The sequence below is a fragment of the Saimiri boliviensis genome, chromosome 17 (assembly GCF_048565385.1).
Source record: "Saimiri boliviensis isolate mSaiBol1 chromosome 17, mSaiBol1.pri, whole genome shotgun sequence".
Taxonomy (NCBI): domain Eukaryota; kingdom Metazoa; phylum Chordata; class Mammalia; order Primates; family Cebidae; genus Saimiri; species Saimiri boliviensis.
In genome coordinates, this window is record NC_133465.1 from 16170152 (window position 1) to 16186740 (window position 16589).

At 41.9% G+C, this 16589-nt stretch overlaps 2 protein-coding genes across 5 annotated transcripts in view; both read left to right on the forward strand.

The window, feature by feature from the left end:
• PIGL (phosphatidylinositol glycan anchor biosynthesis class L) overlaps positions 1–16589 on the forward strand; it is a 127612-nt gene that overhangs the window by 681 nt on the left and 110342 nt on the right. For all 4 annotated transcript variants that reach the window (XM_074388235.1, XM_074388236.1, XM_074388233.1 and 1 more), the window contains exon 2: positions 11848–11947. In XM_074388235.1, coding sequence (XP_074244336.1) covers positions 11848–11947 — 100 coding nt within the window. The remainder of the gene's footprint in view (positions 1–11847; positions 11948–16589) is intronic.
• LOC141581804 (heterogeneous nuclear ribonucleoprotein A1-like) lies at positions 7417–8812 on the forward strand. The gene has a single exon (XM_074388232.1). It carries the CDS (start codon positions 7432–7434, stop codon positions 8374–8376), a length of 945 nt encoding a protein of 314 aa, XP_074244333.1. The 5' UTR covers positions 7417–7431; the 3' UTR covers positions 8377–8812.

Consider the following 16589-nt stretch of genomic DNA (forward strand, 5'->3'; position numbering starts at 1 on the left):
AATGCAGCTTGTGCTAGTAAGATGCATGTGTCAGATTGAAGAAGTAGACTTAGATGATTAGGTAGAAAATAATTTCGTAGGTAATTTTAGAGTTCAACTCCACCCAGCTTTCGGCGAGGGAACCTTTCAAATAATAGATTTTTGCTTACCATAGAAAAAAGATCAAATGACAGAGCAATATTGACCATCATGCTAGAATATGGTGATAATTGAGCAGTTGTATAAATGAAGTAATTGAATTGTGCACATACAATGGGTGAATTTTGTGGTATGTAAAATTATACCTCAATAAAACTGTTTTTTTAAATTGCCCATGACCTCTTTTCCCATTTGCTTGTGTGTCTTTCCAATTCTTTTTCTATACAGCTTTTTCACAGAAATCACATTTTATAAAATTTTATATTAAACATTTATGTGCCAGGCCTTATTCTATGCCCTAGGGATACAAAAGTGAACACGAGCTAGATGAGAGCAGTGTCCTCATGAAACGTAAAACATCTACCCATATTAATTAGATCTAAATGTATAGCCTGTTAAATGGCTTCGTCAGGATAAACCTTAGTCATCCTTTATTGTTTGTATATTTAGAGGGTTTTTTCCTAGTTTATTGAAAAGAGCAGAGAACATCTTTGTATATACTATTTCATTAGTATTAATCTCTAAAATTGGCTGTTTTAAGGCTTTGCATTCAAAACACATTCCCGAAAACCATATACCAAGTCTTTTTTTTTTTTTGAGACAGAGTCTCACTGTGTTGCCCAGGCTGGAGTGCAGTGGCGTGATCTTAGCTCACTGCAGCCTCAGCCTCCCTGGTTCAAGCGATTTTCCTACCTCAGCCTCCTGAGTGCTGGGATTACAGGAATGCACCACCATGCCCAGATAATTTTTGTATTTTTAGAAGAGACAGGGTTTCACCATGTTGGTCAGGCTGCTCTGGAAATCCTGACTTCATGATCTGCCTACCTCGGAGAGAGGGTTTCACCATGTTGGCCAGGCTGGTCTCAAACTCTTGACCTCTAGTAATCCACCCACTTTGGCCTCCCAAAGTGCTGGGATTACAATTGTGAGCCACCGCACCTAGCCTACCCATTTAGATTCTTACTGACACTAATGAGAGTATCTGTCTTAATATATTACTTTCTGTAGCATTGACTGATTTTTAAAATAAATTTATTGATTTGTTTACTATCTTCTCTCTCCCCCAATTTTTTTTTTTTTTTAAGAGACAGGGTTTCACCTTGTTGGCTAGGCTGGTCTCGAACTCCTGACCTAAAGCAGTCCACCTGCCTCGGCTTCCCAAAGTGCTGGGATTACAGGCAGGAGCCACTGCGTCTGGCCCCCCATAATTTTTTATTATCAGTAAGAGTAAACCATTTTACATATTTATTGAGAATTTCAGTCCAAGCACTTTTCTTCTAAATGTATGCTCTGTTAAGAATATTAATTGCAAATAGTTGCAAGAAATAGCACCATTTTATCTTAGCTTTTAGGTTTGGTGGAGTTTTTTGTTGTTGTTCCGGTTCACTGCAACCTCCACTTCCCAAGTTCAAGCAATTATCCTACCTCAGCCTCCCAAGTAGCTGGGACTGGGAGCCGGCGCCTGTGCACCAGGTGCTGGTCTAATTTTGTATTTTTAGTAGAGCTGAGGTTTTGCCATGTTGGCCAGGCTGGTCTCAAAATCCTGACAAGTGACTGCCCACTTTGGCCTTCCAAAGTGCTGGGATTACAGGAGTAAGCCACCGCACCTGGCTTTTAGTTGTATTTGTATTTTACATTACAACTATAGAAGCCAAATTATCAGGAAGTTTGTTATAAGATCTTCAGTGGACTTTTTGGCCGAGCACAGTGGCTCACGCCTGTAATCCCAGCACTTTGGGAGGCCAAGGCGGGCGGATCACGAGGTCAAGAGATCGAGACCATCCTGGCCAACATACTGAAACCCAGTCTCTACTACAAATATAAAAAAATTAGCTGGGCGTGGTGGCGCAGGCCTGTAGTTCCAGCTACTCGGGAGGCTGAGGCAGGAGAATTACTTGAACCCGGGAGGCGGAGGTTGTGGTGAGCCGAGATCGCACCATTGCACTCCAGCCTGGTGCCTGGTGACGGACTGAGACTCTGTCTTAAAAAAAAAAAAAGATCTTCAACAAGAACCCCCTAGATTTGCAAAATGCTATACATACAGCTCTTTAATAAATTTATCCTTATTTTCAGTAGGTTCATAAAAATTCAGGACCAGAATTGAAAATTTGTTCAAATAAACAATATAGACTGGGCAAGGTGATTCTCACCTGTAATCCCAACACTTTGGGAGACCGAGGCAGGTGATCATGAAGTCAAGAGATTGAGACCATCCTGGCCAACATGGTGAAACCCCGTCTCTACTAAAAAATAGAAAAATTACCTGGGCGTGGGATTGTGTGCCTGTAGTCCCAGCTACTCAGGAAGCTGAGGCAAGAGAATCACTTGAACCGAGAGGTGAAGGATGCAGTGAGCAGAGATCGTGCCACTGCACTCCAGCCTGGGTGACAAAGCAAGACTGCATCTCAAAAAATATATGTATATGTGTGTATATATATGGAGAGAGAGAGAGAGAGAGAGAGCACGAGCACATGCACATGGACTTGGCACTGAATGTTTTTATTGTCTTATTATTTCCTCTGAATCTAACTTACCATTTTGTTTTTTCTTTTATGTTATTTATTTATTTGGGTTTTAAATTTTTAAATTTTTTAATTTTTGTTTTTGATGCGGAGTCTCACCCTGTCACCCAGGCTAGAGTGCAGTGGCTCAATCTTGGCAACCTCTGCCTCCTGGGTTCAAGGAGTTCTTCTGCCTCAGCCTGCCGAGTAGCTGGGATCACAGGTGCCCACCATCACATCAGGCAAATTTTTGTGTTTTTAGTAGAGACAGGGTTTTACCATGTTGGCCAAACTGGTCTCAAACTTCTGACCCTCAGGTGATCCACCTGCCTCAGCTTCCCAAAGTGCTAGGACTGCATGTGTGAGCCACAGAGCACAGCCTGTTTGTTTATTTTATAAATATGGGATCTTGCTCTATCCTCTTGACTGCACTGCCAGCTGTCATATCAGGTGACAGAGCAAGACCCTGTCTTTATAAAAGAAACAAAACATTAATAAATAACATATAAGAAAAAACAAAATGGTAAGTTGGATTCAGAGGAAATAATGAAAGACAATAAAAATATTGAATTCCGGCCGGGCGCGGTGGCTCAAGCCTGTAATCCCAGCACTTTGGGAGGCCAAGGCGGGTGGATCACGAGGTCAAGAGATCGAGACCATCCTGGTCAACATAGTGAAACCCCGTCTCTACTAAAAATACAAAAAATTAGCTGGGCATGGTGGCACGTGCCTGTAATCCCAGCTACTCAGGAGGCTGAGGCAGGAGAATTGCCTGAACCCAGGAGGCGGAGGTTGCGGTGAGCCGAGATCGTGCCATTGCACTCCAGCCTGGGTAACAAGAGCGAAACTCGTGTCTCAAAAAAAAAAAAAAAAAAAAAATTGAATGCCAACTGCGTGCTCTATATTTTTTATTTGAAAAAAATTTCAATTATTGTCCCAGATTTTTATGAACATAATGAAAATAAGGATAAATACGAAATATAAATAAAACTGGCCGGGCACTGTGGCTCACGCCTGTAATCCAAGCACTTTGGAGGCCAAGGCGGGAGGGTCACCTGAGGTCGGGAGTTCAAGACCAGGCTGACCAACATGGTGAAACCCCATCTTAAAAAAAAAGAAATATAAATAAAACTAAAATCTGACTAAAATCTGGCCAGATCATAGTTCCCTGCAGTCTCCAAGTCTTGGGCTCAAGTGATCCTCCCGCCTCAGCCTACCAACAGCTGAGACTACAGGCGTGTGCCAGCACACCCAACCTTTTTTTTTTTTTTTTTTTTTTTTTGAGACGGAGTTTCACTCTTGTTACCCAGGCTGGAGTGCAATGGCGCGATCTCGGCTCACCGCAACCTCCGCCTCGTGGGTTCAGGCAATTCTCCTGCCTCAGCCTCCTGAGTAGCTCGGATTACAGGCACGCGCCACAATGCCCAGCTACTTTTTTGTATTTTTAGTAGAGACGGGGTTTCACCATATTGACCAGGATGGTCTCGATCTCTTGACCTCGTGATCCACCCGCCTCAGCCTCCCAAAGTGCTGGGATTACAGGCTTGAGCCACCGCGCCCGGCTCCTTTTTTTTTTTTTTTGAGGCAGAATCTCACTCTATCGCCTAGGCTGGAATGCAGAGGTGAAATTTTGGCTCACTACAACCTCTGCCTCCCGAGTTCAAACGATTCTCCTGCCTCAGCCTCCCAATTAGCTGGGACTACAGGCATGCACCATCATGCCTGGCTAATTTCTGTATTTTTGGTGAGATGGGGTTTCACCATGTTGGCCAGGCTGGCCTTGAACTCCTGACCTAAGGTGATCCACCCAGCTTGGCCTCCCAGTGTGCTGGGATTACAGCATGAGCCACCATGCCCAGCCTAAAATTACTTTTTAAATTCACAATTCATTCAAACATGTTGATTAAACATTCTCTATACTGCTGATTTAACATTCTAATATGAAAAACAGGAAGCTAATACTTTGTGATATAATGCAAGCTATGGTGTTTTGATGGAGAAAGTACTATGGACCCAAAATGGAGAAAAGCATTAATTCTTTTTTCAGGGGTTTAGATTAAGGAAATCTTCTCCAAATTGGTTTTCTTTGGAGCTGGGTTTTAAAAATAGGAGTAGCTATATATAGGAAGCAAGCCGTAGTAAAGGCATCAGTAAATCTTGGATTCGCATGAATAATTCATTCTAACAAGATCTCCAGTTAAAGGGAAGAGAAGCAGCAGGGAAAAAATAATAATTTTTTTTTGTTATTGGTGACTCATTTCATCATGTCAGCAACTCTGTGAAGTAGGTGCTATTGTTATTTCCATTATACAAATATGGGAACTGAATCACAAAGTTTAAGTAACAACCAAAGTGACCAGCTACAGTGTAAAGGAGCCAGGACCCTGTGGTTCTTATCTGTTCTAAAACCATTACAGCCAATCTGCCTCTTACATTGCCTTATATGCCTTGTCAGTTGATGAAATATCTAAACTGATTCCCAGTGTATGTTCCAAAGAACGTTAGTTCATCCAGCTGCTATTAACCAGTAATCCAGCACTTTCGGAGGCCAAGGCGGGTGGATCATGAGGTCAGGAGTTTGAGACCACCCTGGCCAAAATGGTGAAACCCATCTCTACTAAAAATACAAATATTAGCCGGTTGTGGTGGCACATGCCTGTAATCCCAGCTACTTGGGAGACACGCAGGAGAATCACTTGAATCTGGGAGGCAGAGGTTGCAGTGAGCCAAAATTTTGCCTCTGCACTCCAGCGGGAGGATCGCTTCAGCCCAAGACTTGGAGACTGCAGGGAACTATGATCCGGCCAGATTTTAGTTTTATTTATATTCCATATTACAACTATAGGAGTCAAATTATAAGCAAGTTTGTTTCAAGATCTTCAAGAAAAGCCTAGATTTTATTTGCAAAATATTATAGTTAGAGCTCTTTAATAAAGTTTATCCTGATTTTCATTATGTTCGTAAAAATTTGGGACTAGAAAATTTTTTCAAATAAAAAATACAGAGCATGCAGTTGGCATTCAGTATTTTTATTGTCTTTTATTATTTCCTCTGAATCCAACTTACCATTTTGTTTTTTCATGTATGTTATTTATTAATGTTTTGTTTATTTTATAAAGACAAGGTCTTGCTCTGTCACCTGATATGAGAGCTGGTAGTACAGTCCAGAGGGGAAAGGCTCTAGACAGAGCAAGATCCCATCTTTATAAAATAAACAGGCTGTGCAGGGTGGCTCACACCTGTAATCCTAGCACTTTGGGAGGCTGAGGTAGGTGGATCACCTGAGGGTCAGAAGTTTGAGACCAGTTTGGCCAACGTGGTAAAACCCTATTTCTACTAAAAATAAAAAATACAAAAATTAGTCTGGCATGGTGGCGCATGCCTTAATCCCAGCTACTTGCGAGGCTGAGGCAGGAGAATCAATTGTACCTGGTAGGTGGAAGTTGCAGTAAGCTGAGATCAACAGGAGCTTTTTCACCTTTATATGATTTATTTTCTTTCTTTCTTTCTTTGTTCTTTCTTTCTCCCTTCCTTTTTTTCTTCCTTTCTCTCTCTCTCTCTCTCTTTCTTTCTTTCTCTTTCTTTTTTTGTAGAGATAGGTGTTGCTATATTCCCCAGGCTGGTCTTGAATTCCTGGCCTCAAACAATGTTCCTGCCTTCCAAAGTGCTGGGAGCTGGGATTATAGGCATGAGCCACCCCACCCAGCTTCTTACTGATAACTGTATTTTTTGAGACACAGTATCTCACACTGTCACCCACTCTGTAGTGCAGTGGTGTGGTCATGGTTCACTATAGCCTCAAACTCCTGGGCTCAAGGGATCCTCCCACCTCAGCCTCCCAAGTAGGTGAGACTACAGGCATGCCCAGCTAATTTTTAAAAATTTTCTTTTGTAGAGACAGGGTCTCACTATGTTAACCAGGCTGGTTTTGAACTCCTGGCCTCAAGTGATCCTCCTGCCTCAGCCTTCCAAAGTGCTGGGAATATAGACATGAGCCACGTTGCCTGGCTTTGATTTTTTTTAAAAAATATGAATATATTACCTACTTTAGAATAAATTAATTTTAAATTTTTTTAATAAAATAAAATTTTTACCTTCATAACTTGTGATGGTTACAAAATTTCTTGTTTACAAAATATCTTTACTTTGTTTGCAAAGTATCTTTGTATTAAATGTGATTATGATTGCTAGTTATGACTGAGAAGTATGTTATGGGAAGACTACTTAACATACAATTGTTCATGAGCTTATACATAAACACAAACATAATGTAGTTCTACATCTAGAAATTACGTTAATTTTATTATTTTCTTTTTCCTAGAATAATGGTCTCAAAGCTCTTTGGTCACATTTTCCTATTGGTAAAAAATGTTGATCATTAGCTGGGCGCGATGGCTTAAGCCTGTAATCCCAGCACTCTGGGAGGCCTAGGCGGGTGGATCACGAGGTCAAAAGATCAAGACCATCCTGGTCAACGTGGTGAAACCCCGTCTCTACAAAATATACAAAAAAATTAGCTGGGCATGGTGGCATGTGCCTGTAATCCCAGCTACTCAGGAGGCTGAGGCAGGAGAATTGCCTGAACCCAGGAGGCGGAGGTTGCAGTGAGCCGAGATTGCACCATTGCACTCCAGCCTGGGTAACAAGAACGAAACTCCGTCTCAAAAAAAAAAAAATGTTGATCATATATTCCCATTAAATGTATGTTTATTTACAATTTATTATAAGTACACAGACACCTTAACTAATGTGTACATTAAAAACATTAACAAAAACTTACATTTTAAAAAACATGGGCTTTTCTGCCCGTGGACGCCGCCGAAGAAGCATCCTTAAAGTCTCTCTTCTCCCTGCGATCATGTCTAACTCAGAGTCTCCTAAAGAGCCGGAGCAGCTGAGGAAGCTCTTCATTGGAGGGTTGAGCTTTGAAACAACCGATGAGAGCCTGAGGAGCCATTTTGAGCAATGGGGAACGCTCACAGACTGTGTGGTAATGAGAGATCCAAACACCAAGCGCTCCAGGGGCTTTGGGTTCGTCACGTATGCAACTGTGGAGGAGGTGGACGCAGCCATGAATGCAAGGCCACACAAAGTGGATGGAAGAGTTGTGGAACCAAAGAGAGCTGTCTCAAGAGAAGATTCTCAAAGACCAGGTGCCCACTTAACTGTGAAAAAAATATTCGTTGGTGGCATTAAAGAAGACACTGAAGAACATCACCTAAGAGATTATTTCGAACAGTATGGAAAAATTGAAGTGATTGAAATGACTGACAGAGGCAGTGGCAAGAAAAGGGGCTTTGCCTTTGTAACCTTTGATGACCATGACTCCGTGGATAAGATTGTCATTCAGAAATACCATACTGTGAATGGACACAACTGTGAAGTTAGGAAAGCTCTGTCAAAGCAAGAGATGGCTAGTGCTCCATCCAGCCAAAGAGGTCGAAGTGGTTCTGGAAACTTTGGTGGTGGTCGTGGAGGTGGTTTCGGTGGGAATAACAACTTTGGTCATGGAGGAAACTTCAGTGGTCGTGGTGGCTTTGGTGGCAGCCGTGGTGGTGGTGGATATGGTGGCAGTGGGGATGGTTATAACGGATTTGGTAATGATGGAGGCAATTTTGGAGGTGGTGGAAGCTACAATGATTTTGGCAGTTACAACAATCAGTCTTCAAATTTTGGACCCATGAAGGGAGGAAACTTTGGAGGCAGAAGCTCTGGCCCCTGTGGTGGTGGCGGCTAATACTTTGCCAAACCACGAAACCAAGGTGGCTATGGCGGTTCCAGTAGCAGCAGTAGCTATGGCAGTGGCACAAGATTTTAATTAGGAAACAAAGCTTAGCAGGAGAGGAGAGCCAGAGAAGTGACAGGGAAGCTACAGGTTACAACAGATTTGTGAACTCAGCCAAGCACAGTGGTGGCAGGGCCTAGCTGCTACAAAGAAGACATGATTTGGACAAATACTCATGTGTATGGGCACAAAATTCGAGGACTGTATTTGTGACTAATTGTATAACAGGTTATTTTAGTTTCTGTTCTGTGGAAAGTGTAAAGCATTCCAACAAAGGGTTTTAATGTAGATTTTTTTCTTTTTCTTTATCTTTTTTTCTTTTTTTTTTTTTTGCATCCATGCTGTTGATTGCTAAATGTAATAGTCTGATCGTGACGCTGAATAAATGTCTTTTTTTAAAAAAAATAAAAATTAAAAAAATAAAAAACATGGTAAACAAATTAGAGGGAGACAGCTGGGCAGGGTGGCTCACGCCTGTAATCCCAGCACTTCAGGAGGCCAAGGCAGGCAGATCACAAGGTTGGAAGTTCAAGACCAGCCTGACCAACATGAAGAAACCCTGTCTCTACTAAAAATACAAAAAATTAGCCAGGCATGGTGGCGCAATGAGAGCGAAATTCCATCTCAGGTACCTGTATCCCAGTTACTCAAGAGGCTGAGGCAAGAGAATTGCTTGAACCCAGGAGGTGGAGGTTTCAGTGAGCCAAGATCACACCACTGCCCTCCAGCCTGGGCGACAACAGCAAAACTCTGCCTCAAAAAAAAAGAAAGAAAATAAGGGGGAGACATTCTAATGCTTTTCCTCCACCCACCCCAAAAGATTATTTTGTGCATCCCAGGGTGCATCTGTCTCACTTAGACATTGTTCTAGAATATATCAGTTAAAGCTGCTGAAGGATCTCAGACATGTGTTCTGTTGAAGTGCCTACACGTTCACCAAACTTAATGAAAACAGTTAAAATGGTCCTTGACTTCAGCTTCCAGAACTGTTAGAAGTTCCTTAATTCACACACAAAGCAATAAAACTGACCCCAATAAAACACATTAGCCTCAATCCTAAGCAGTTTTTGATAACCATAATCATAGGCTAATTTGCAGAGCCTCTGAACTTAGCAATTGTGGCACTAATGTACATGAGACTATCTACCACAAAAAATCAAGTAATCTAGGGAGAAAAAAATGGGAGAGGGTATGTGTAGCAATTTTTTTTAAGTCACAAAATAGTTTCTGACTTAAAAAATGTGTAAAAAGATATGATTAGGACAATACAAAACTAAACCTGTTATCTACAGTCTTTTTAGGATTAGTCTCTGTTGGATATAGTGTAATGACTTTCCTATCCGGCTTCAAACCACTCAAAGCTAGCACTAGAAAGACCCTTGCCAAAGTTTAAAGGTTTCACGTGAGAGTTTTAGTAAACTTAGTAAAACTTAGTTTTACTAAGAGAAAAACTAAGATAAGCGGAACCTCTCTTTTCGTTCATAAGTGTCTACAGTGTGCTGGATATCAGGGATGATACAAAGTTAAATGAGACCATGGCTTTTAAGATCAATGACATTTTTGTTTTTTTGAAACTGAGTCTCACTCTTGTCACCCACGCTGTAGTGCAGTGGCGCAATCTCAGCTTACTGCAGCTTCCACCTCCTGGGTTCAAGTGATTCTCCTGCCTCAGGCTCCCTAGTAGCTGGGATTACAGGCAGCTGCCACAACACCCGGCTAATTTTTGTATTTTTTTTTTTTTTTTATAAGATGGTGTTTCACCATGTTGGTCAGGCTGGTCTTGAACTCCCGACCTCAGGTGATCCTCCCGCCTTGGCCTCCAAAGTGCTTGGATTACAGGCGTGAGCCACTACGCCTGGCCAATTTTTGTATTTTTAGTAGACATGGGTTTCACCATATCAGCCAGGCTGGTCTCGAACTCCTGACCTCAGATCCACCTGCCTTGGCCTCCCAAAGTGTTGAAATTACAGGCATGAGCCACCAAGCCTGGCCAGTGACATTTAGAAATTAATAATCTGATCATGGAGAAAGTTCATACTTATGAATAGAATACCAAAAGTATTGCTGTAGAAGAAGGCTACTAGAAGAAATGATTTGATGTGGATGATGAAGATGCATTGTAATTCAGGAAGAAAGGAAGGAGAAGAGGAGGATGATAAACATAAAAAGGTCAGGGAAAGAGAAAACCAACACAGTACCTAATTGGATCCTTTCATATGTATATATTAATGTAATCATACATATCATCATCTCCCAGAAAGCCATATGAGATAGCCATTATCAACTAGGCACCGTGGCTCATGCCTGTAATCCCAGCACTTTGGGAGGCTAAGGCAGGTGGATCACAAGGTTAGGAGTCAGAGACCAGCCTGGCCAACGTGGTGAAACCCCTGTCTCTACTAAAAATACGAAAATTAGCTGGGTGTGGTAGTGGGTGCCTGTAATCCCATCTACTTGGGAGATTGAGGCAGGAAAATCACTTGAACCTGGGAGGCAGCGGTTGCAGTGAGCCAAAATCACGCCACTGCACTCCAGCCTGGACGACAGAGCAAGACTCATCTCGAAAAAAAAGAAATAGCCCTTATCCCCACTTAACTGGTGAAAAAAGTGTGAATTAAGAAAGTTAAGTAACTTGTACAAATCAGACACACAGTTATTTGCTGGAGAGTTGAATTAAGAGGTGCATTAGCTGGATAGTTACTAAAAATGAATGCAACTTAGATGATACCAAAATGTCACTGGATTATTATTTGTAAGGATACAGAGGAGTTTTATTTACCAGAACTATTCTTAGGGAACATAGTATATGTGTTGGGAAAATAGAGAATATATAAGTTGTTTGGTGTGCCAGTAGAATGAAGATCCCCTCGGGGTATGCTGGATAGCTGGCTGTGAAACTCTTCAAAAGAAGATGCTTTCCTAAATGGTATCTGCACATTTTCCTGTAATACTCAGGAGTACCAGCCTTTATTTTCTTTTTCTTTTTCTATACCAACAAGAATGAGCTTGGAAAGCCTCATCCTTAAATCAATGTTAAACAGTTATTTGAGGACTATCAGTGAAGAGGAGCCCCAGTTGTTCTGAGTACGCATACATGGGTTGATACTAAATCTGCTTAACTTCAAAGTTAGTACCCTTGGTTGTGTACCCTGCTGCCTCTAACATGTGACTGAAATGCAGACAGACAGATAGGTAGATAGATACAGAGATGGGAAAGAATTGTGAATGGTGGTTCTAAAGATTGTGCTACTGGTAGTCTTATCACAGGAGTATCTTGGTGTTGTGTTTTCTTCAACTTTGTATCATAATCACACATTTTCAGGCAGCTTAAATCCTTTAAGGAACAAAAACAGGATAAGAATGAATGAATAAATAGGTCTCCACTGTTAAAGAAATCTACCACTATATATTTGTTATCCTCAGGAAATTACTACAATCAAGGAGAGACTCGTAAGAAAGAACTTTTGCAGAGCTGTGATGTTTTGGGGATTCCACCCTCCAGTGTAATGATTATTGACAACAGGTAATATATTTTTTTAACAATGTAGAAATTTATTGGCAATAAATATGCAGTGGTATACTCAAAAGACACCCAAAAAACTAATGTGAGTGGCTAAGAACATCTTGTATGAAAAGTCTAAGTGTGGTGTGGTGGCTCACACCTGTAATCCCAACACTTTGGGAGGCGGAGGCCGGTGGATTGCTTGAGGTCAGGGGTTTGAGATCAGCCTGACCAACATGGTGAAATGCTGTCTCTACTAAAAATACAAGAATTAGCTGGGTGTAGTGGAGCATGCTTGTAATCCCAGCTACTCAGGAGGCTGAGGCAGGAGAATCACTTGAACCTGGGAGGCAGAAGTTGCAGTGAGCCAAGATCAAGCCATTGCACTCCAGCCTGGGTGACAGAGTGAGACTCCATCTCAAGAAAAAAAACAAAAAACCAAGGCCGGACATGGTGATTCATGCCTGTAATCCCAGACTTTGGGAGGCCAAGGCAGGCAGATCACGAGGTCAGGAGATCAAGACCATCCTGGACAACATGGTGAAACCCCATCTCCACTAAAAATACAAAAGATTAGCTGGGCATGGTGGCGCGTACCTGTAGTCCCAGCTACTTGGGAGGCTGAGGCAGGAGAATTGCTTGAACCCAGGAGGCAGAGTTTGCAGTGAGCTGAGATCTCGCCACTGCACTGAGCAACAGCCTGTGCGACAGTACTAGACTCCATCTAAAAAAAAAAAAAGGAAAGAAAAAGAGGCTGGGTGTGGTGGCTCACGCCTGTAATCCCAGAACTTTGGGAGGCCAAGGCAGGTGGATCAGGAAATCAAGACCAGCCTGGCCAACATGGTGAAACCTCTTCTCTACTAAAAATACAAAAACTTAGCCAGGTGTGGTACTGGGCACCTGTAATCTCAGCTACTTGGGAGACTGAGGCAAGAGAATCACTTGATCATGGGAGGCAGCAGTTGCAATAAGACAAGATCACGCCATTGCACTCTAGCCCTGGCGATAGTGCAAGACTCTGTCTCAAAAAAAAAAAAAAAGAAAGAAAGGAAAAGAAAAGTCTACATAAAATAATTTCACATTTGTTTTTAACTGACAGCGTAATTCAAATAAATTTTTTAACTTCTGTTCGGATTTTTTTTTCCTGACATGGCTACTTCTCTTTACATCTATAGCTTTTAAAAAGTTTTATTATGGCCGGGCGCAGTGGCTCACGCCTGTAATCCCAATACTGTGGGAGGCTGAGGCAGGTGGATCACGAGGTCAAGAGATGGAGACCATCCTGGCCAACCTGGTGAAACCCCATCTCTACTAAACATACAAAAATTAATGGGTCGTGGTGGTGGGTGCCTGTAGTCCCAGCTATTTGGGAGGCTGAAGCAGGGGAATCGCTTGAACCCGGGAGGCGAAGGTTGCAGTGAGCCGAGATCACGCCACTGCACTCCAGTCTGGTGACAGAGCAAGATTCCATCTCAAAAAAAAAAAAAAAAAAAAAGTTTGGAATTGGAAGTTTTGTTTAAAAGGGAACAAAAAAAAAGAAAGAAAAAAGACAAAAAGTTTTCTTAAAAATTTCAAAACAACACAAAAGTATAAAGAACAATATTACAAATCCCCATGTGCCTATTACCTAAACTCAGTATTGTCAAGATTTCGCTATACAGTGCTTGTTTCTTCATCTGTCCCTTACTTAACATCTTTTGTATATAAGAAGCATTTAAAAAAAAAAAAATCCAGTCATCAGGTTTTTTACCCCTAGATAACTTAGGTCTGTGTCTCTTAAGAAGATGGGACAGTTTTCATATAGCTATAGCCATTATCAGTACATTAAACCATATTTTTTTCTTTTTTCTTTTTCTTATTATTTTACAGTTAACCATATTAACAATAGGGTTACTATTGTAATTACTATTAAATTACTGTTATTGTCAGTATTGTTAATTTGATGGGGTGTTCTGTTATGAACACCCAATTCATATCAGAATTTATTTTTTTTTAACTTTTTTATTTTTTTCTCTATTTAAAAAAAGAGATGGGGTCTTGCTATGTTGCCCAGGCTGGAGTGCAGTGGCTATTCACAGGCGTGATCCCACTATTGATCAGCACGTGAGTTTTGATCTGCTCTGTTTCCGACCTGGGCCGGTTCACCCTTCCTTAGGCAACCTGGTGGTCTCCCACTCCCGGGAGGTCACCATATTGATGCCAAGCTTAGTGGGGATACCTGATCGGCATAGCACACTACAGCCCAGAACTCCTGGCCTCAAGCGATCCTCCCACCTCAGCCTCTCAAGTAGCTGGGACTACAGGCACGCGCCACCATACCCGGCCATATCAGAATTTCTTTAGGTAGCTCAAAAATTTCTTTTCACAGTTGGTTTACTCAAATCAGGATTTTGACAAAGACCACATATTATATAGTTGGTTGATATTCTGCATTTAATTCCCCTTTTCTCCATTCATTGGTGGATTTGTTGAAGAAACTGAATTATGTTGTCATACAGAATGTCCTCCATTCTGGATGTGTCTGTTTGTTTCCTGGATGTCTAAGTTCACGCCTAGGCTGGAGTGCAGTGGCATGATCTCGACTTGCTGCAACCTCTGCCTCCATGGGTCAAGCGATTCTCTCACCTCAGTCTCCCAAGTAGTTGGGATTACAGGCACTCACCACCACACCTGGCTAATTTTTTGTATTTTTAGTAGAGATGGGGTTTCATCATATTGGCCAGGCTGGTCTCGAACTCCTGACCTCAGGTGATCCGCCCGACCCAGCCTCTCAAGGTGCTGGGATTACAGGCATGAGCCACCGTGGCCAGCTTTTTTTTTTTTCTTTGCACACTGCAAATCAGATTTGGGTCTAACTTTTTGGGGGTCAAGAATACTTCATTGGCTGTGCTATGTACTTTGTATCATATCAGAAGACGTGTACTATCTGGTTGACCTATAGTGAATCTACAGTTGATCAGCGAGTTCAGATAGCAGTGACTCCCTTTATTTTAAAGACCCCCATTAACCTTTCATATGTTCTCATGACTATTGCCTGAATCATTAGTAAGCTAGAAGTTGCAAAATGCTGAGTTTCCAATTGTCTCACATATTCTATGTGTACTAGCTGTAATTCTTTTGTAAAACAGAACCTTCACTATTAATTGGGGCTACTTAGTTACCTTGCTGTGTATAATAATATGAAACAAAAAGACAGGATAGATGCTTAATTTTTTCCCTTTGATCAATATTTTCAGAATAAAGAGTCAATACCCTGTGTACCTACAGTTGTGATCTATTGTTTATCTGTTTCTTTAATGGGGAGGACACTTTTAACTTTCATTAGGAACTTAGGTTTTTTTCTGTATTTGGTGTTTCAGGTTCAGTCATATGTTAATACTAAATTGTCTCATGTTTGGCCTGTGAGTCTCTTCCTGTTGGCTTATATGTCCTTTTGACATAATCTCTGTCTTTTATGATTTCCTTCCTTGCTTTCAAGTAAAATAAGACTTTCCAGTACTATCTTGCATGCTTTCCTGCTCCAGTTCTGAAATCAGCCATTTCTCCAAAGAGCCTTTGTTTGTCTTAGTAGTGAATGGTATTTAGAGGACATAACCAGCATAGTAGGAGTGTTCATTGCTATAGCGTCATTATTTCTCATTGCTGCTTGAACCTTTATAGTGGACAGAGCTAGGATGTATGTTTTCTGTGTGCTTTCAATTTTTTAGAGACAGGATCTAACTGTTACCCAGGGTGGAGTGAAGTGGCGTGATCATAATTCATTGTAGCCTTGAACTCCTGGGTTCAGGCAGTCCTCCTGCCTCAGCCTCCTAAGTAGCTGGGACTACAGGCACGTGCCACCACACCTGGCTAATTTTTTTTTTTTTTTGACATGGAGTTTCACTCTGTCACCGAGGCTGGAATGCAGTAGCTCTATCTCAGCTCACTGCAACCTCTGCCTCCCAGTTTCAAGTGATTCTCTTGCCTCAGACTTGAGTAGCTGGGATTACAGGCATGCACCACCATTCCTGGGTGATTCTTTTATTTTTAGTAGAGACAGGGTTTCAGCATGTTGGTCAGGCAGGTCTTGAACTCCTGACCTTGTAATCAATCTCCCCACCATGACCTCTCAAAGTCCTGGGATTACAGGTGTGAGCCACCGTGCCAGGCCACACCTGGCTAATTAAAAAAAAATTTTTTTTTAAGACAGAGTTTTGCTCTTGTTGCTGGGCTGGAGTGCAGTGGCCTGATCTCAGCTCACCACAACCTCTGCCTCCCAGGTTCAAGCATTTCTCCTTCCTCAGCCTCTCTAGTAACTGAGATTACAGGCATGCACCACCACACCCGGCTAATTTTGTATTTTTAGTAGCAACAGGGTTTCTCCATGTTCATCAGGCTGGTCTCGAACTCGTGACCTCAGGTGATCCACCCACCTTGGCCTCCCAAAGTGCTAGAAAATTTTTTTTTTTTTTTTTTTTTTAGATGGAGTCTTGCTCTATCTCCAGGCTGGAGTACAGTGGCACAAGCTTGACTCACTGCAACCTCCGCCTCCTGGGTTCAAGTGATTCTTCTGCCTCAGCCTCCCGAGTAGCTGGGACCACAGGCACGTGCCACCATGCCCAGCTAATTTTTTTTTTATATTTTTAGTAGAGATGGGGTTTCACCAAGTTGGCCAGGATGGTCC

Excerpts from the sequence above, each read along its gene's own strand:
- LOC141581804 (XM_074388232.1), top strand. The coding sequence starts at position 7,432 with ATGGGCTTTTCTGCCCGTGGACGCCGCCGAAGAAGCATCCTTAAAGTC.